This window comes from Tigriopus californicus, chromosome 12, assembly GCF_007210705.1.
Source record: "Tigriopus californicus strain San Diego chromosome 12, Tcal_SD_v2.1, whole genome shotgun sequence".
Taxonomy (NCBI): Eukaryota; Metazoa; Arthropoda; class Copepoda; order Harpacticoida; family Harpacticidae; genus Tigriopus; species Tigriopus californicus.
This window is the reverse complement of record NC_081451.1, coordinates 8,021,317-8,041,033: the sequence shown is the minus strand read 5'-3', so window position 1 is coordinate 8,041,033 and position 19,717 is coordinate 8,021,317. Positions and strand designations below refer to the sequence as shown.

The 19,717-nt window shown below is 39.1% G+C and overlaps 2 protein-coding genes and 1 long non-coding RNA gene across 5 annotated transcripts in view; 2 read left to right on the top strand and 1 right to left on the bottom strand.

Moving 5' to 3' along the window:
* The window catches only part of LOC131892021 (cuticle collagen 14-like), a 19,364-nt gene extending 17,558 nt beyond the window's left edge, over window positions 1-1,806 (top strand). For 2 of the 3 annotated variants that reach the window (XM_059241743.1, XM_059241744.1), the window contains exons 3-4: window positions 873-997; window positions 1,209-1,806. In XM_059241743.1, the coding sequence (XP_059097726.1) occupies window positions 873-997; window positions 1,209-1,457 (374 nt within the window). In that variant the 3' untranslated portion in view covers window positions 1,458-1,806. The remainder of the gene's footprint in view (window positions 1-872; window positions 998-1,208) is intronic. The other variant, XM_059241742.1, reaches the window with a different exon arrangement.
* Window positions 1,807-10,287: 8,481 nt separating this feature from the next.
* On the bottom strand, window positions 10,288-12,447 carry LOC131891897 (uncharacterized). Its single transcript, XR_009374490.1, has 3 exons — window positions 11,244-12,447; window positions 10,885-11,179; window positions 10,288-10,817 (listed from the first exon to the last, which is right to left on the bottom strand). It is a non-coding gene; the product is annotated as an uncharacterized LOC131891897 (long non-coding RNA).
* Window positions 12,448-12,451: 4 nt separating this feature from the next.
* LOC131891896 (uncharacterized) overlaps window positions 12,452-19,717 on the top strand; it is an 11,622-nt gene continuing 4,356 nt past the window's right edge. Inside the window, exons 1-2 of the mRNA XM_059241583.1 lie at window positions 12,452-12,672; window positions 14,468-14,587. Coding sequence (XP_059097566.1) covers window positions 12,553-12,672; window positions 14,468-14,587 — 240 coding nt within the window. The 5' untranslated portion in view covers window positions 12,452-12,552. The remainder of the gene's footprint in view (window positions 12,673-14,467; window positions 14,588-19,717) is intronic.

Genomic DNA, 19,717 nt, shown 5'->3' with positions numbered 1-19,717 from the left:
TAGGCAAGCTCTTGCAGGTTCGTTTGTTTGCTTGTGCCAGTGTCAGTGATGCAATTTTGGGGCTTCACACACGTTTTTGAGAAGCTGACCCTCCTTTCATATTGCTATATGAGTAAAGGTCATCTTCGTTCAAACCAGTTTGAAACGCCAATTTTGCATCACTGGCATTGGCAGGCAAGTTTATTTGCTGGTACCAGCCCTTGCCTAAATGTCCGAATATATATTTAGGTGAGCTCTGGAATTGGAGCTTGATGCTGCCGCTTGAGGCGCTTTGTTCCCTAGATCTTAGAGGTGGTTAGTTGAGACCTGGGATTGAACCCAAGAAGCCGGGTTTGGCAAGCTCAGTTTGACGCGTTGAACAACTGCTCCGTTCCATTCCACTTTTAAGCCTGATGATAACGGAGGAGACGGCTACCCTGACAACATCCATGGACTTCTAGAAATAATTCTAGAAGTCCATGCAATATCTCACTTTCCAAGACACGCAAATTGACGAATTCAGGTTGTTCATTACTTTGCCTGAAGATGAAAATGAAGACTTGCAAAGTTTACATGATTCCCATGAGATTCTGAAAACTCTTGCCGTTTATTTGATTTTGTATCAAATTACTTCTTTTGCAAAGACTTTTTCAAATGGAGGCAGATGTAAGTCACCGAGTATGGGGCCAAAGTTTCTAGAAAAGGAGGTCGATTTTCCTTTTGTATAAATGTGAAAGAGTACAAGTGAAATATTGAGTTCCAAATAACATAAATGTTAACGCCCAAAAATGGTTACTAAATACGTTTGAAGCAAAGATTGAGAGGCCAAATATTGCCTCAGGGACCAAGGTTTTCGCCACGATGTTCAGAGTTTGACCTCGACTATTTTTCAGCACTGCTAAATTGCACCGGATCGATCAACGTTCCAAGCTCTCTATTCGACCCCTGTGTCCGGCTCCAAACTCCCAATTTCCCCGAAAACTACGAAAACTTTTATTTTTGTCAATTCTTCGTGCAGGTAAGGATTGCTGTTGTGCTATTTGTGCATTCGTCCAAGAGACCATTTTCTAGAGCTCCGATTGACTACGGAAACTAAAACTTTCGTGGTACGTCTAAGGTGTTGACTTGAATGGTTTGTGCATCAAATGTTGGACAAAAAACGACAATTCTTGTACGAGAGTGACGAAACATTTCCAGTTCTACTCTTTTAAAACTTGTTTTCATTGCAGACACCAACCTCCAAGGGATTGACGGTTACGATAAAACAGGAGGATTTTCGTGTTGAAACAATTTTTGATGATTTAGTCTTTTCGCCATTACCATCATCCCTTGGTGATTCAGGCTCCCTTACACTCAGAGGTATTCTATCCCAAGATTTCATCGAATCCTATGCCCCAAGGGAGGCATTTACACTGACCTTTGTCACAGATGGGTCAGTTACTTTTAAGGGATTCAAACTCAAACTTTGTGTTACTTGAGAGTAATGAAAACGAAATATCATTGTCATGCCTGCAAAAGTAAATAGAATGACCCAGAGAACAATTAAATAGAAGAACTCAATCGTGACCACTTTAAAGAGTCGTATTGCAAAATAAAGTGCTCAAAATAATGTTCATGTTCTTTTCTTACGCCCAATTCAACAATATTACATTACTTTTGTGTCGTCAGCCAAACTTTTTTTGATACGCAGTGGAAATAAGAGAGAGAAAAATGTAGGTAAATTGCGACATTGTTTGCCACTGGAAGGAGACGTGGTGTAGTGGTTGGCGCAGTTTCCTAGCGTGTGAGAGGTCCCCGGTTCGATTCTCCTACCCGACCTAATTCGAGGCAACTTTTAGACGCTAACCACACCCACAGATAGAGAACCAACCTGATACGGACTAGAACACTATCTATTGAAAAACATTCGGACGATATGATGGCTAGCTTCGTTGGCCGGGCGAGGTTCACCCAAGCAACTTAATTCAGTTCCTGTTGGCTTGCGAAATTTGGCAGGTGATGTACCCCTCATTCATCAATGGACTGAAAACATTGCAAAATCTGGACGACATAACGCCAAAGTCTCAAACCTTGAGCAACGATCTAAATCATGAAAGTGGGAACAGGTAACAAAAACAAAGGTGAAGTCTTCTACGAGTTCTAACTTGTCTTTAATTTTGATACAAAAGCAAGGAAATGTGGAACGGTATAATTTGGCAACATGCTTGATATTGATCAAAATATGCTTGGCCTCGCTGAAATCAGTTAAATGAGATACCCCCCACGTGGTTTCGTGAGCACTTGTTTTGAGTTGCTACTGGGTAAAATCATAGATAACTTCATATATAGATCGATCAAGGGCGCTGCGATCGCATGTTTTCGTCTCAGCTGTCGCTGGTGGAAAAAATGTTTCATTCGTAGTCAAGCTACTTAGGACAACTATGGTGCAAATTTGAATCGTTGACGGCTCGTCCAAATTCAGAGTAGAAACCCCTAATAAGACTCCTTGTCAAGCAATTGCTCTCGTCCAGCACGCTTCATAAAACGGGTTTGAGTAACTTGTCCGACCACATTTTTAAGAACGAAATTTTGAAGAGGTTAAAATGGGGCTCAAGTTAAAGTTTTCATCCATGTGGTGGAAACACTTAATTGAAACGCAAGGAACAAGCCTGGGTTCAGGCTGACCTCCAGAGGTGTCGGAATTACCTTGTTTACGTATAGGCGCAATCATGTCGCCCACATTCAAGCACATTGTTGGGAGATTGAAACGAAATTCCGAATGCCTCATCATTGCGTTGCAATTTCGGATACATTTTGTTACACTTTCGAGATTTTCGAGATGCGTTGCTAAACAAGGGCAATCAATAGAGTACATGATTTGCTCTACTAATGTCCAAATCTTTTTTTGACATGTTACGTGTATTATGCCCTAAAAAGCATGTTTTTTATTATTCTACCACTCTTTCTACCTGTATATTTGTAAGATTCAAAAGAAATTAAGATTAAAGAGGAGTAACAAACGTTTCATGCAAATAATTCAACTTGCCTGAAGCGAGATTTAACGAAATATCTTTGTCCCATTTCCACCAGCGTCAGCTGACCTGAAAACATGCTCATGCGGTACAACTCCTGTTGAACTTACGCATTCTAGTTATGGTTTTCTATGGGTAAAATACTCATTTTTTCAACAGTAGATGCCTTCACTTTCTTCCAAATCGAGGCCAAAATGCAACTAAATATGTCTTTACACGCGGTTATCAGAGCTAAATCAAGCAAGATATTATATGCTAAGTATATTAGACTAAATTAGTACAATAGACCATTTTTGAGACACTTGGTGACCACCATAGAATCTTACAACGTGGAAGCTAATCAAAAGGCCGATCACATCGTTAGGAATTTACCCTCTTCCACAAACTTTGTCCTTCCAACATGCACTTTGAGAAATTTTTCGAAAACCAAATGTTTAATTTCATGTGGTGAGAAAATCAATAACATTTTATTCCCATCAACACGATTCTTTGGTATTGCTGCACGCCCAATTCACATAGATATGTCATGTTCTGGTCTAACCAAAGTCTAACTCAAGTGAGATTTATGAAAAAGTGAAAAATTAATTTTGAATAATGTGGATAAAAGTGACCTAAGACATGCTCTACCTTGATACATAGTTAATTCAGAATGCTTAGATCATTCTGAATTAAGACTTTGCAAAAATTAGTATCCTACTTGAGATAAATAAAATCTCACATGGCAAGCTTATTGTTTCACTAATAATCGATGAAACAAAAGTGATTGGTTTAAATATAGTTCAATCTTAAATCTCAGTTAAGATCAGGAATTGATAAACCAGTAGTACGACCAATGAAGTTTGGCAAGCAAATGCACTAGACAAAATTTGTATTTGAATTTGGGGTATAGATGCGATAAAACAGTTGAGCAATTGTAACCTACATCACCCCTGGTTCCTCATGAGCTATGGGGCTTTTATTAACGGGGACCTTCGGCCTCTTGGACGTACACTCAGGAGGGCACGTTCGAGCTAGTGATTTACCTGTCGTGGGGCCGAGGAGACAGGTAGCCTCAAACGACTAGGTGGAATTTGTCTTTACTTGGGTCGCGAGGGTCCATAGATGGTCATCCCACTCAAGAGTAGCAATTCCATGTTACAATTTGTTGAGTATGAGCGAGTGATTATTTATGTCATACATGAGGTCCATTGCCTGGTTGAAAGATTATTGTCGATTAAAGAGTCCATTTCAAGAAAAAACGTGTTCCAGGCCTTAGGAAATTGGTAGTCGGGGAGCTTTTGGAACCATGATCATCGGAATAAGGGCAAGTCAATGACAACCCGATTACCATTTCGTTGTTTCTGAGTGTACTGATTCACAACCCAGGGAACGTGACCGCTCACGGAATTGAACAGAAACGTAACCTGTTTCACTTGTACCAAATCGTCAATCTATAATAAATTCCATTTCTTGAAAATTGGGCTGGTGTGGGATTTGACTTTTGTCCTTCCAATCCATCTGACTGCTTTCTTCTGGAGAGAGGCCAGAATCTGTACACCATGAATTCCCCTAAAGTGTTCGAGTCCGTACTCTAGTTTGCTTTTAATTAGTGCATTGTAAAGAACCCACCGCAGTTTCGAGGGTATTGCGTTTTGTTGCTAGAAAAAACGAAAAAATCAGTTTTCTAATGCTCGACCCAATTGCTGAATGTGATCTTTCCAATTCAAATTTTCGTCAAGATTTAAACCCAAGAACCTGACCGTCTGTTCAGTTTGTCCTTGTCCCACCTGTTGTATAAGGCGTCCGTTTAGAGAAATGCTGAAATCAACCGCTTTACTCCTAGAGACTGAACAGGACTAATTTTGTTTTTTTCATATTTAAACTTTACCTATTATTCTTGAAATATTGATCTAATTTTCTAAACCACTGGCCTGCCTCTTCTTCCATCTCCTTTAAATTTCTACCAAAATGATGAAAGGTGGTATTGTCTGCAAACATCGTAATTTTGAAATATGTCACTCGAGGGAGGTCGTTAATATAAACTAAAAACAAAAGCGGTCCCAGAATACTCCCTTGGGGTACTCCACAAGTCAACATTTTGATATTTGATAAAGTATTTCCTACTTCTACGCATTGATGTCTGTCAGACAAGTAATGCTGGACCCACTTTACGACATTGTTACTGAATCCATATCGCGCTAGTTTTTCCATACGGACAACATGATTGACGGTATCAAACGCTTTTTGTAAGTCGACAAAAATTCCTACCGAATACTTTTGGTCACTATTGTTGGTCATATTCTTAAAACAGTTGTGGATTGCGTGCATTGATGACGATGATTAATTTATGAAAATAACGAACCCATTTCGATGAGGATTAAGAGGGCCCTATACTGTACACAAATGAAATGTGTGAAGTTGTTTGTGTTGATCTTGTTCTAAGGGCAAGAAATCAAGTATTGATATAGAAGAGTAAAAATCGAGTTTGTTATGATTTTTTACTGCAGCTAAATCGGTAACCAGTGGACAATGCAACTCTAGTTGATGGAAAGCAGCGCCTCTACAATCAGAAACTATACCCTAGCAGCCGGTCAGCTGACATTCGTTCGTTGTGAAAACTAGTCCGCCTGGCTAGCTCTCATCGCACTCTCTAGGCGTTGCTTCCTCTATGGTATTATGGTCAGTTCCCAGCACAGGCATTGTCCGTTTATTGACATTCCCAGCAAGATATTACATGTTTTGGCATTTTGGGATTATCATCACATAACTCAGAGATAGCCTTGAGTATATCTTGCTTGATTTATCAGTTGTAACCGTGTGAAAAGACATATTTAGCTGCATTTTGCCCTCGATTTGGTACAATGTGAAGGCAACTACTGTTGAAAAAGTGAGTATTTTACCTCGTCGCAATTCAAAATAAGTGCTCACGAAACCACGTGGGGTACCTCATTGTTTTTACGCACTCGTTACACTCAAATGAAGCGAGTGTCTATGCATGGATGGTCTATGTGACATGGCTTGAAACCAATGTTGACAATGGCTTTCTTTATCTGTCCAAGGGTGCTGCTTTATCAAGATCATAAAGTGTTCCTAATAAGGGATCTGAACTCGGTGGAAAAGGCTGATTACGAAAATCTCTACGTAAGCTGAACAATCCTTGCGAATACTTATGGGAGCCGATATCTGGAACTCTGAGTGCAAATCTCTGCACACTTCTCTCGGCAAGAAATCAAGTATTAATATAGAAGAAGTATCATAGAAGAATAAAAATCGAGTTTGTTGTGTTTTTACTGCAGCTAAATCGGTAACCAGTGGACATTGCAACTCTAGCTGATGGAAAGCAGCGCCTCTACAATCAGAAACTGTACCCTAGCGACTGGTCAGCTGACATTCATTCGCTCGGAAAACTAGTCCTCTTGGCTAGCTCTCATCGCGATCTCTAGGAGTTGCTTCCTCTATGCTTTAAGGGTGAGAGGGGGTGAATAAATTGATGATACGGCCGATGATCCATCCTAGACTGCAACAAAACGCCACGACCTCAATGGATCCATGCCGAATTGATAAGTGAATAACAGAAACCTCGTTTGACCGCTAAGAACGAATGCATGCAACAACAGGTTCAACCATGTGCCATACTTTCCAAAAAAACGGGTTAAATAGAAATCAGCACACCAAAAGCAAAAAATTGGCACACGCTTACCAACACACGAAAAAAGAAAAGGAGCACACCAAAACTATAAAGTGGCACACAAAAGTGGGCACTAATAAAGTGTTTGTAGCACACCAAAAGTAGAAATTAGCACACCTAATTTAAAAAGAAATCCAAAAGAACAAAATGGCACACCAAAAGAAAAGTAGAAGAAGACTCAAACAAAGCGCATGGAAAAGGTTTTAAAGCACACCATACATGAAAATGGCACACCAAAGAACAAAAAGCCACACCAAACCGTAACGATACGCCCTGAAAAAAATAAACTTAGAAATCAATGATTTAGAGGCACTTGGGTCGTTGGGGCACCCAGCAAGCAATTCCAGGCGAAGTTCCAATGTGTTCTCTAACGGACCTGAAATTGACATTTTTGCACAGACAGACATGCATAAAGGGAAGCTTTGGGAAGCTTAGAGCTTCTAGAGACTGCTTGTTTCATTATGAGACATCTCGCGGCAAAGAAAAAAAACACAGCGTTGGTAAACCCTCTACTAACGTTTGTTCTTGCGTTCTTGTAAAGAAAGATAATTGACAACCCTAAACTGCATTTGAAGTTAATATGTTAACAGCAATGTTTTCCGACTTTGCGAGCTCTTTCCTGAACAAACCATCAAGTAAGAAATCCAGGCAATTTTGAATGAGACATTCAACAACATCAAAAATCCAGAAGGAACTGTGGATTACTGACACCATCAATTAAACAATCACAGAAGGCTGTTACTGGAGTTGATTTACTTTTTCAATGACATCACATTAGTAGTGGCATATTGGGAAACCATTAGTCAGCCTCAAAATATAACTCTGATTATTTTCACATCAAACTAAGGTGGTCTTTTTGATTAATGATCAGTTTGATAACTCCTTACTTGGGAATTGGCTTGAGTTCTTTCTTGCCAAGCTTTCTGGTACACTACATTTAATTTTGATAATTCATTTGATCACATCACTCGTATTGAAGGTTCTATGCGTAATTGCGTAATGGACTGCGACAACAATGCCATTGAAGTTGTTTTTGTTTAAACAACTTGTACATCAAGTTTTATGATCAAGTTTTGAGTTAATAAATTGGACAAGATTCCATGGAAAAAAATTAACTCATTTATTTGTGTGGTGGCATTGCCATTAATTTCTAACTTAGAACTCTCATCACTAGGGACTCGGACGTAGTAAGAGGTGAAATATTGAAGTAATAAGTACTTCAAAAAGGCAAAATGTTAAAAGACAGGGCCAATGGTTGAGAAAAACTTAATGTATTTGATTCACAGATATTTTGAATTAGTCATTTAGTTTTTTTCCTAAGAAAAAGAAGTATGAAAATTGAGACTCTGTCCAACACGTTTTTACGATATTTTTTTAATTGAGCCAAAACAATGTTATTACATAAGTTAGTTCACAGTACCTAATCCAATAAAATTGTCTTAAATACTATCAAAAACTTACTAAAGTGAAATATGAAAAGAGACTGTTTAAATGGCTTATCTTTTCTACACTTTCATATTGTTTTAACTGTGTCACTAAATCTCAAATTGGCTGCTGTAGTCTTTACTGAAGACATTATCCCTACTTCTTAAAATGTGCCACCCTCCCAAGGGTCTAAATTTCTGAAACTATGAACTAGTTACTCCTTCATTATTTTTTAAAAATCTTTATTGCGACTCTTGTTCGTGTCATGGCGTAAAAATAACTGTAGAATAAAATCTGTTGTATATACATTATACAAAGGTTTGTTGATAAAACACGAAAAATGTCAAGAAGGTAAAGGCAATAAAATAGATGACTAGAAAGTGATATCACAATGAGTATGACTAGAATAGGTTCAATGCACATGGTAAAGGGTAAGAGGTGAGTTACAGATAGTTTTTTTTTTTATTTTTACATTATTTTTTGACGACTTGTTAACAAGGCACTAGTAACAAAATTGCAAATAACGAGATTACAGTAATTCGTTCCTTTTTTCGAAAAGGAATTGTAATTCCATTACATTTGAAATGGTGTATTTGTAAAGACCCAAAACCTAAAAGATTTACTTGTTACTTGTTACTCACTCATTTTTCAGCTTCCAGAATGGCCTTTAAGTCTTCATTTATCTCATGACAGCTGAGGAAACTTTAGGCTCTACAGAAATAAATAGTAATAAATAGACGAATTATAACCTTTCATTTTAATAGTATTGGGGATTACATTCCCTGTAGCGGTTAGAAAAGCCCGTGAAAAACCAAACCAAAAAAAAGGGCTTTTCAAGTCTCACTGACTCAAGGAGAATCTGGCTGAGATCCCTTTCAGATGTTGCAGCTTCAGCACGGATCTTCCCAGTCTTCAATAGGTGGCTACTCTCTTGAGAGGCTCTTTCGGATAGGTATTGGCCCAATGCAATATTCATTGCAGGACGTCAGCGAGGACTTGATGCCGAAGATTGACTAGCAATTGAATCTCTGGGTTGAATAAGTGAGTTCCCAGAATCGTTTGCTTCAGCAACTTCGATAGGTTCCAATGTTTCCAATGAACCTTCCCCACTTGTGGACATGTCAACGGCTTCAGAATGATGGCTAGGTGATAACCCTTGACTGCAATTGACCGCAATTGAAACGTACTCAACCTCACGCAAGTCGATCATCTCCTCAGGCACAGGTGTGTCTGAAAAATGTTTCTATTTATTGATTGGATTCGGGTTGAATGAGATTGTCTTACGAACTTACTGCTTTCCCGCTCATTGTGGCCAATTAGCTGATATGTTCGTGCCACCATCCGCTTCTCCGCTTAACTGCTTACCCCTCTTCGCACAACCGCATCATGAAATGTTCGTGCCATCTGATGATAGGGGTACTCGATTCAAAAATCGTCCGCTTGACCCTTTCCAATAGGTAGAAGCATTTGACTCTATAAGGTGCTATTTTGGTGCCACTCGAGCTTGACCGCTTTGCCCGATTTGCTTCCTCCTATTCGAATTTTCATGGCAAAATGCTATGACATTAGCCATAGGGATAAGCGGTACAGAAAAGTACTTCCATTTCATGCAAAAAGCAAAGATATCTATGACAATTGATCACAATCAATCTGTTCCTGACAGCAATACCCTGGGTTTATCTGTCGTTTTGTTTGGCTCAGATATGGAGTTTACCCGAGAAATTCAGCGTGTTTGCGAAGGAAATCGGAACAAGGCACGGCACAAACCCTCAAGTTCTCCCGCCGGTTCTTCGGTTTGTCGTGTTCTTGCCTTTTCTTTCGAACACACTAGAGCCCTCTAGAACAAACTCATTTCAACGGACCGTTGCTAGTCGGCACTTTGTTCGTGTGTCACAGCCTGCCGCTTGTCAGACAATCAATGAGGTGGCGGAAATCATTGCTAGTTTCGTCTCGGAGTACATTCAGTTTCCGGGAAAGGAAGAGCAAGATTTCATTGCGGAAGCATTTTACCAGGAGTCCGGAATACCCGGAGTGGTCGGCATTGTTGATGGCACTCACATCCGCATCAGAAAACCCGAATGTGCGAATCCCATTCCAGAGCGATTTTTCAATCGCAAGCACTACTACAGCCTCAATTGTATGATGGTTTGTGATCACCAAAAACGGATTCGATACTGTACGAATAGTCATGGTGGATCTGCTCACGATGCTCGGATCTGGAATGAAAGTCGTCTTCGATGTCAACTTGAGGACAACTTCTCCGTTCAAAAACCAGGATTCATTCTGGGAGATGAAGGTTATGGATGTTCCGACGTCTTGTTGACCATGGTTAGAAGCCAAGAGCTTGCCCGAGCCACTGACGAGGACCTGAGGCAAAAAATATGGTGCTCTGCAAGCAAGCTTTAAAGACAAGCCGAATCAAAAAAGTACATTGCTTCGGGATTCTTAAGAAGAGGCTTCCGACTGAGGTCTGAGTGAGCAAGGATTGCAGGACCAGGATATGGTCGAAGTTCACCCTGAAGGTCGTACAAATCAATTTCTTGAAAGTTCGTGATTTCATAATAAACAACTATTTTTGACATATCCCCGGTTTTATTGGAGACTGCACTCTGTAAAGGGTATTTTCAATCAGGGCGGGTGATCGATCAGTCGCTGCTCAGCCAGTTCAAGGTCAATCCGGCATCGCTCTTTCTCCATCTTGATCAAGACGATTTCCTCCACAACGTTGTTCGATTCTTTAAAAGATGTTTGCTTTTGATGAAACAATCCTATTTGTCGGGGTACACGTAATTTTCGCATTACCTGCCTCTGCTCCTGTCGGGTTGTTGTTGTTGTTGTTGTAATTCATAGGGTTCCTCGTAGTTTCGCTGTCCGACCCAAGTCCAGTCCTGACCCCATTCTGACACGTCGATAAAACCCACTCGTCCTCGGAGTTCAATCCGCATGCCTGCGATGGACCCCCTCCAGCCCGAATAGCGTCTCTTATTATTGCCTGACCCTTCTTCTTCTTGCCGTCCGACTAGACATGAGCCCACTTCTTGGCCATCAACTTCGGGTTGATCTAATCACCGGTCAAGTCGAAATACCGTTTACAAAGCTGAAACACCATCATTGGATTGCTGAGATCTAATAATGATGTGACAACTTTGTTACTGTCTTACTGGAATCTATGCATCAGACCGTTTCTGTTTGGGTTGGCATGACTCCAGCTTTAGCTCCTCCACTAGGTTAGTTAGGATATCGACCTGAACGTGGGCCTTTGGGGCCATGATTGCTGCACTATGAACAAATTCGGATTAGTCTTGTTGCTCCAAATTTTTTCACAACACAAATTGCGTCCAATCAAAACCATAGGGATATCAGATCGACCAATCACGTACAATAAGAATAAGCAATATTTGAATAATATTCAAAAGGCAAGCGGTCAAGCGGACAATTTCTTGATCGCTTATCCGCATTGAATGGCACTAAAATTTGAAACGGCAATGCGGATAGGGATAAGCGGCCAAGCGGTGAAGCGGAAAAATCCACGAAAAATAGCACCTTATATATCGACCTCGATTGGTCGATTGAATGAAAACCATCTTTGTGATTGGCCAATACAAAAGGGCGTTGAGAGTTTTTTGATCCAAGAGGCGAAGAAACTTGTCATACCACTTGGAATCAGCATCATCCACATCTTTCACTGCATGGTATGATATCAGATTTCGGAATCTCAAATGCATATTGCACATTGAAATTGATTGTCCTTTGCAGCTGTAAAGGGATGATAAAAGTAACCTTTTGGGCAACTTTCATGAAAAGAGCCATCGTGCTTGTAGCATTGAATTGATATTTGAACAAATATTTTCCTTCCACCTGGAAATTAGTTTGGCAGTTCAAACATTGTTAACAATTGTACAGCATCTGGCAAATAAATGATCCTGAACTAGAATATGATTAGCAACCATTTTCCTACTTCTCTGTTCAATTTTGATGTCAGGAAATGATCAGCAGTTTCAGTTTGCGTTTGACGCCAGAAATCTTCCGTGACAAAACATATTCTAGCTGTGAATACAGCTTAGTAGAGAAATGTATACAGGAACTGGATCTATTTTTTTATATCGCTTCACCAATTAACCCGATCCCAAAATATTGGACACGAAAATGTGAATAGCATGAATCGGATAAGGTAAAGCAGTAAAGCGGAAAAGCAAGCAAGTGGAGATGCATATCAGCTGAAATGTTGTTACAATAAGCTTGTTAGTTTGTCAGTCAATGATTGTCAATGAACAAATATCTCTACTTATTTCAGACCTATTGGGATCCTATGATAACTCTGAAAGCTTTATCAAGGAGCATATGACCTCAGTTCAATCAAGTGTATAATATCTAGAGATATCAGTGAGTTGGCAAAGAGGATTCTGCTTGGGAACACGAGAGCAGAAACAGGCACAATGAGGCTTTTCGCCTTTTCAGCATCTTTGGTGTATGTTTCGGTATATTTTGACTTCGAATGTGCTAACGAATAGAAAGAACAACAGGAAAATGAGCGTCTCCTCCCAAGAGGATTGCCATTATTACTACTACACAATCGAAGGATGTAAAAGGGTAAGTCTAAATTCACTGACCAATGAACGGAACACCAAGGATCAAACTTTGGGACTCAACTCCGAATCAATCCTTGTAAGAACGTGCTTCGATCGCATTTTCAACAAAATGAACGTCTCTAAGCCAGAAGTTATATATCTGACAAGTTCAGTACATTACAGTACACAAAGAGAATGTACCTGCTCCTTTCCATAAATACATTTTGGTCAATAATTATGGCCGATAATGACCAATTCCGGTCCATTTTCAAGGGGCCCTGATGCAAATACTTGTACAGGGGTGGATACTTCTGATTATGAGCAGGTCGTTATCTTTGGGGATGAGGTAATTCTGGTCACACGAAACACCCATCAAATTAATTAGGAATAATGCCCCTCCGCTTCCCCAAACATTTAAGTTATCCTCAGTCTTGTTAGAGCTTTCAATCAAAAATCAGACATTCAAATTTGACACTGAACTCGTAAAAGGTAAACCAAATAGTTTTTGAGACAGAAGAATAAATTTTAGATTTTCTATTCTGTGACCGGACAACTCGATCCAATGGACAACTCAGCTCAGTAAGAACTTAACACGAGATATTGGCAAAAAGCTCCAATTTAAGGAACAAAACTGAAATTTGATGACTGAACATTCAACTTTTTTCATACATTGAATTTAAAAATAAATTGATTTAAGTTCAAAAAGAACGGTTTTTTTTTTGGTTTTCACACCTTGATTGAAGTTAAATGCAAGTGGTCCTGAAAAGAATCAGATAACGATTTGTGCAACGCTCTTCAATTTTTTTGCATGTTTTTACACAGTGATCAATTTTGCCCAATAAATATAAACTACTTGTGAGGCAATATATTGCCCTTACTTTGACGTTCAGTATCATTTTACTGTAGTCTTTTTCAAGACACTGTTCAAAATAATGCAGCATAAGTTTACTTTTCATTTCAAATACTGTATTGTGAGCAAGGATGAGAAATCATTAAAAGCCATTTTTGACAAAGTGGCAGAAAATGGTGACAGAAAGTGATAGAAATTCCTTCAGAGTGGATTTTTGCCAACGAGACTATAACTTGGATAGGAAATTATTAAAAGCCATTTTTGACCACCTGGCAGAAAATAGTGGCAAAAAGTGGCAGAAATTGCTTCAAAGTCGAATTTTGCCATCGCTGATTGTGAGAGTGTCAAGGAACAGCCTTTGCACTTATAAAATGCTAAAAATACAAGTGTTTAGTCAGATGCCGTCTAACACCGGGGTTTAAACTAAGTTGCCTCGTTCGCCGTTTTCTCTGGCATTTTAGACCATTGTGAATAAAAGTGAAAAAAAATATAATTATAGTATTGTGGTGGAAATGTATACAAACGGTTCAAAAGGTAATAGAAGCAAGGCAAGAATCTTCTCCCGAGGGTCAGGGATTCAAATTCTAGTGGCGGCAGTCAACCTATTAAGGAGCTGGGTTAGCTGAGCGATCTGAACTAGTCAAGACTCTTCTCGTCAGCTGTCGTGGTAAATGCCGGTATTAAATGCTAACTATTTCAAGGAGAAAACGTGGTGTACTGATTAGCACAGAATCCAAGGGCGAGATAGTTTCCCGATTTGATTTTCCTCCCTGACATTTCTCCACAGAAAACTTTCAGACCCTTATCACACCCACAGACCAATCTGATAACAGACACCAAACTGTGTGTCGGAAATAGATTGGACGCTGGCCGGGCGAGGTTAGCCCCTCTAACTTAAAAAAAAACAAAAGCTAGGCACGTTCATTTGAGCCACCCTGTTTACACATTTGCTCTCTTTCGCTTTCAGACGAATTGTGACTACCGGCATGAGCCAGCCTCCAAAGGTGTGGAATTAAGATGTCCTCAATATCTGCACAATAGACGATGCACAACCGCTTCCTGTCCTTTGCGTCACAGACTGTTCGATGTAAGTGAAGATTGGGCAATCCTTCTGTTTTACGTAACAGGCAGTTGTAAATGAATTACAACGAACGAAAACTGAGTAATTATTTTCGACCTCAGAACCTGCTTTTATCTATTTTTTCGTTTCTTTTTCTGAGCACTTGAAGTCAGTTGTCAGTTGCGCTTGACTCCTGGCAGCATCGAAGGTGTACATAGCTTTGGATTTTGCAGTTGCAATGATTTGCAGCTTACTTTGCCACTAAGGTAAATTAGATCACGGACTTCTAGAGACGTGGACTGCGAACGGATGCCAAAATTTCGTATCTCCTAAACCGTTCATCTTATTCCAAAAAAGCACTTCATACGACCACAAGATCTGGTTAAAAAGATGAACTTGGCCAAATTGGAGCCCAACTCTATACTTAAGGAACTCAGAAGGTCAAAGTTATTCAGTGAACACTACATAAAATTCGAATTCTCGGCCTGCTCTTGGTCAGATACTGAAGCTTTTGACAACACAACTTTGAAACGATCCACTTTGCATGTAAATGATACAAAATTGACCCACCGTTAGTTGAAGAGATCTACGGTTCTTATTTTATAACTTTAATTCGAAAAATGGCTCAGAATTGCTATGACCAAGAGCAGGCTGATTTGGCGGGAAGCTAGTAAGCAGTCCATAATTTTAAAAGTCCGTAATTAGAGATATGATTGGATCAACAGGTCTGTTTCAGAGCAAAACTTGCCAAGTAGTTTGTAGACAAAAAAATCCTTTGGCTTGAGTGTGTTTTGCAACATGTCAAACAATTTTAATACTTGATACGGAATATATTTTCGAAGTTGAAGAAACTGAAATATCCAACAGCAAAAGAGTATAATTGAACTTCTAATTTATTGGTTACTGGACCTTATCATTCTTTTCTAAAAATCCTACAAAACAAAAGTAAATGACCTGAACAAGATGTATACTTTTATTTTAAAATGACTTTAAAATGCATCCAAAACATTATTGGGGAGAAACAAGACGCAAAATGACGCTTTTAAAAGCCAAAATGTAAGACTTCATTGAAGGCTCTTTTTGAGATATATTATAACTGAACGCATCCACTACAATTCATATCATTTGAAAAATTTACTTTTTAAATCTATGAAGTGAAATACTGAACTATTTGCAGAAAAGAGAAGCTCCATATTTTCCAAAATGTGTTCAATTTGTTGTCGCAGCAAAGAATATTCTTATCAGAAGTCCAGGTATTTAAACATGCACTTAATCAATGTTGTGAATATGATTAAAAGATGGTGAAAAATATTTTAGTAGCCATCTGCTAATATTAGGTCCTTTGAATTTTAAGAGAGCATCTGTTAGGTAATTGATTACCTAAAGGGGTAGGGTATTGTGAGCATTTGGCCCTCTCGCATTCTTGTTTTACTTTATGTTTGATAAATGAGCTAACAGCATTGAAAGCTTATCAGCGGATATCTAGTTCTGATTTGAGAAGTGAAAGCTTGATAAAAGTCACAAAAAGCTGCGATACCCCATTGACAGTGAAGTCAGGTAAAGTAAGTTTTTTAAGCTTCATGAAGTTGGAACACATATAAGGTCGTATTTTTTTTTTTGCAGTTTTCCATATCCTTGCTGGGCATAGAATTCTCAGCAGTTCGAGATGAAACACTTTAATATGGTTTTTAGCCTTAAAGTTGGAGTTAGCAGATTTGAATTGTTCTTGAAGATACGGTTAATCTGTAATTTTGATCCGAATCTTGCCCAAGTGTGACTTAAAAATGCAACTCGATCAACGCCTCCATACTCGTTTGGAAATTCAATATAAACACAAAGCAGATTTGCGAATGACTCTTGCAATATGTTGATTCTTTTGTATTGGTACAGAAGTGCAAACAATTGATTTATTCGTATTTTTTTTTGTTTGGGACCACCCAAGACATTTTGCAATGTATGAAGGGTATTTATTGGCTGTAAAAAAGATCAACTAGAAAGAAGAAACAATAGGGAGAAATGACGGGATGAATGGCTTCGTCCCTCCATTTCATGAAGCTGACTTACTTTTTGGGCTTTTATCTCAGCAACAAGTCATTCCAAAAGAAGAAGCAACGATTAAAGATTCTAAATATTTTTTTCAGAGTAGATACTACAACGAGAGCCTGAACATTATAATCTAGAATTAAAGTAGTATTGTCTTGAATATTCAAATTGTCATGAGAAAAGAGGAGGAGAGGGCCAAGTTTTGGTTAAAAGCCACTGGTGTACAATTTGCAGAATTATTTCGGTCACTTAAGAGAAGATAGTGCAATAATTGGAATTTGGTTTATTTTCCCCCTTGGTATGGTTGTAATTTTTTGAGAAATTCTTTCCAAATTCGCAAAACTGATGATTTTGTCATAAAGCAGAAACTGGTTCCAGTGCTTGATATATCCACTAGAATTGCCCCTACATCGCAAACTTTACTTATAGCCCCCTTATGCTGTACGAAATATGTTTTACGTTCTGCACTTCAGAGGGCGCTTTGTCATTCAGCCTCTACCAAAAAGGGCCGATTGGGTCAATTCCTTTTTATTGAATTATAATGCGTTTGTGATGTTTTTGGCTAATTATATCAAAATCTTATTTATAATTAGTGCCCCGGGTCACGTAATGTCCGGGAAAGAAATTGAGTTCAATGCAAGGCAAGAACAGTTTATTTAGCAATCTACCGTGCCTCTTCCCGTTTTCTTTGAGCCGTGTGACATTGCAAATAAGGGCCCTTATAGGAAGCTGGAAATAAAATCTGTCATCATTCTCAGCGAGATTTGTGACCACCATGGAATTTCGACGTCATCAAAATACCTAGGTGACACAAGGCCCTCTTCTTAAATCTAATGAAGCAAACGCTCCAATCAAAGTAAGTAAACTACCCAAGAATCTCCGGAAACACATTTCTCGGCCCTCAAATTCGTACTGTAAATTGATAAGGGCCGCTAAAGCAGAGTACTGGAGCGATATTTTCGCCAAGCTGCATTCAAACACTGATAAGACTTGGAAGGTACGAAACACGTTTTGGATATGAAGCAAACAATGATGGGACTAGTGATGGCATCAAATATATTTTCAAAATCAGGTTTGCTAAAAAGCTAGGAAAGTCAAAACACCAGCCGTTTCCCACTTGACGTAAAAGGTTAGGTTTCACCAAAAAGGCAACCCTGTTTTGATCGAAAAAAAATCAGGGTTATTCCCCTAGGGATGCCACATGCCCCTGAAAGTGTAAATTGGTAGCCCTAGTCGCAACCTCCGGTGATTATTTATTTGATCCCATCAGTAGATGGGACCACATATCATATAGGGTTTGTCAAGTGAACGCGTTCATGAACAACTGACGTTATTCCATGGGTGAATTCAAAGACAACATGCCCAGCCAAACGGCACTGTGCATGCATTGGATTTTGACATTTATTCTACTTTACATGCTTGTCTAAACAAATAGCTTTGTGGGATTGAGTCAATTGGAAAGTGCGCTCACCGAAATACACCACACATGTTCATTTTGCAGGGTTTTGAAACACAGCTCAACTCAAAATCACTCGATTATTGAAAATTCAATGGGCGGATGGTGACTCTGATGTTTGTCTTTGTTCTCCTTCCACAAAATGTCCAAAATCAAGGTGCCGGACCACATTTCTCCTTGAATTTCCTTCACTTGAAACACCCTCTGATGACTTGATCTTGCTTTGGCCCAACCTCTGCACAAAGAAATATCGCCTTTGGGTCATTTATTTTTCACCTTAAGACGTTTCAGGGCTCGTGATCTTTTGCAATGTTCCACACTGCCATTTCAGTTTTCGGTTTGCGTTTTACAACAATACACGTCTCAAGTATTAAATTTCAGCCCAACTAAGCACTGACACAATCCACTTGTTCTCTTTTTTCAATGATTTATTGAACCAGTGTCAATCGTTTTTGCACCAGCAGTGCCCGACTCAGAGTCTTGTTGATATCAATAAGTTGTGACGTCATGATATCTAAATTAGTGGGTTTTTTTTATTTTTGAGTGATTTTATTCGGTTTTATTTACATTATCTGCATTGCGCTATTGTTGTTTCAAACATCCTGATATTTCCTTAAGCACTGTTTTGAAACAGACATTTCACGACTTGTTGCTGCATTCGCATTTGAAACTTCAAAGAAAATTGTCTGTATTTATCTTGTTCAGAAACGCTCTCCTGAACATCTCAAGATTTAGCATCAGGGGTTCGCTAATGACGCCGAAATTTGATGATATAGGTTTGTATAAAACATAAAAAACCGTTCAGAAAACGGTTGAAAATAAAAGGTTTGTTTTGCTGAACGAACATGTACATCTAAGAATGGTTCGAAAGTCGTTGCTTACAAATGTGCCATGTGGGTGAAGGTGTAATTATAATCTGTAATTCAAAAAGTTCAATTACCATTTCAAATTGGTTTTTTATAATTACATGAAAATGAAAGTGTAATTACAATTGCAACACAGGTCTTCTTGCAATATTTGCAATATATGTTCTAGGTTTTCCCTGACGCGCCCGTACTAGGTGGGGACTAATGCTTCCTGGGGAATTCACGCGAAATGAATTGGATCAGGCAGTTGGCTCGAGGGTTTTCTATGTAGAGGATTCTAATTTTCCGGCTAGCGTCGTAGAGTTTGAGGCTAGACCCGATGGGCATGTTCCCATGTCGAAATCGACATCTCAGTCGTTCGAAAAGCTGGAGGAATTTGCGATCTCGCGCAACCTCTCTCAGCGTGTAGATGTAGCCACCGGAGCAAATAACGTTCTGGACTTGGTCTTTTCCAATGACCTTGATCTGATCCAGTGTGTCCATGTGACATCTAACAATCTGTCAGATCATCATGTGTTCTTGAGATAGGGTGGACCATAAGTCAAAAGCCGGCGTGCTCTAGAGTAAGACCGGCTTAAAACGTCGGTATGGCTAAGTTCAAGTTCAAAGATGAATATTGGCCATTGATTATAGCAAGATTAGAAGAACTGGACCTGATTTCAAATCTGAAACAGGAATTGTTCATAGACATAGCCTTGAACAAGATGATTTTAGTTCTAGAGGAAGTTTGCTCCACTCTAGCAATCCCTGAAAGTGTTTTGAAATGTGGCACACAAACAGAAATTCCAAAAT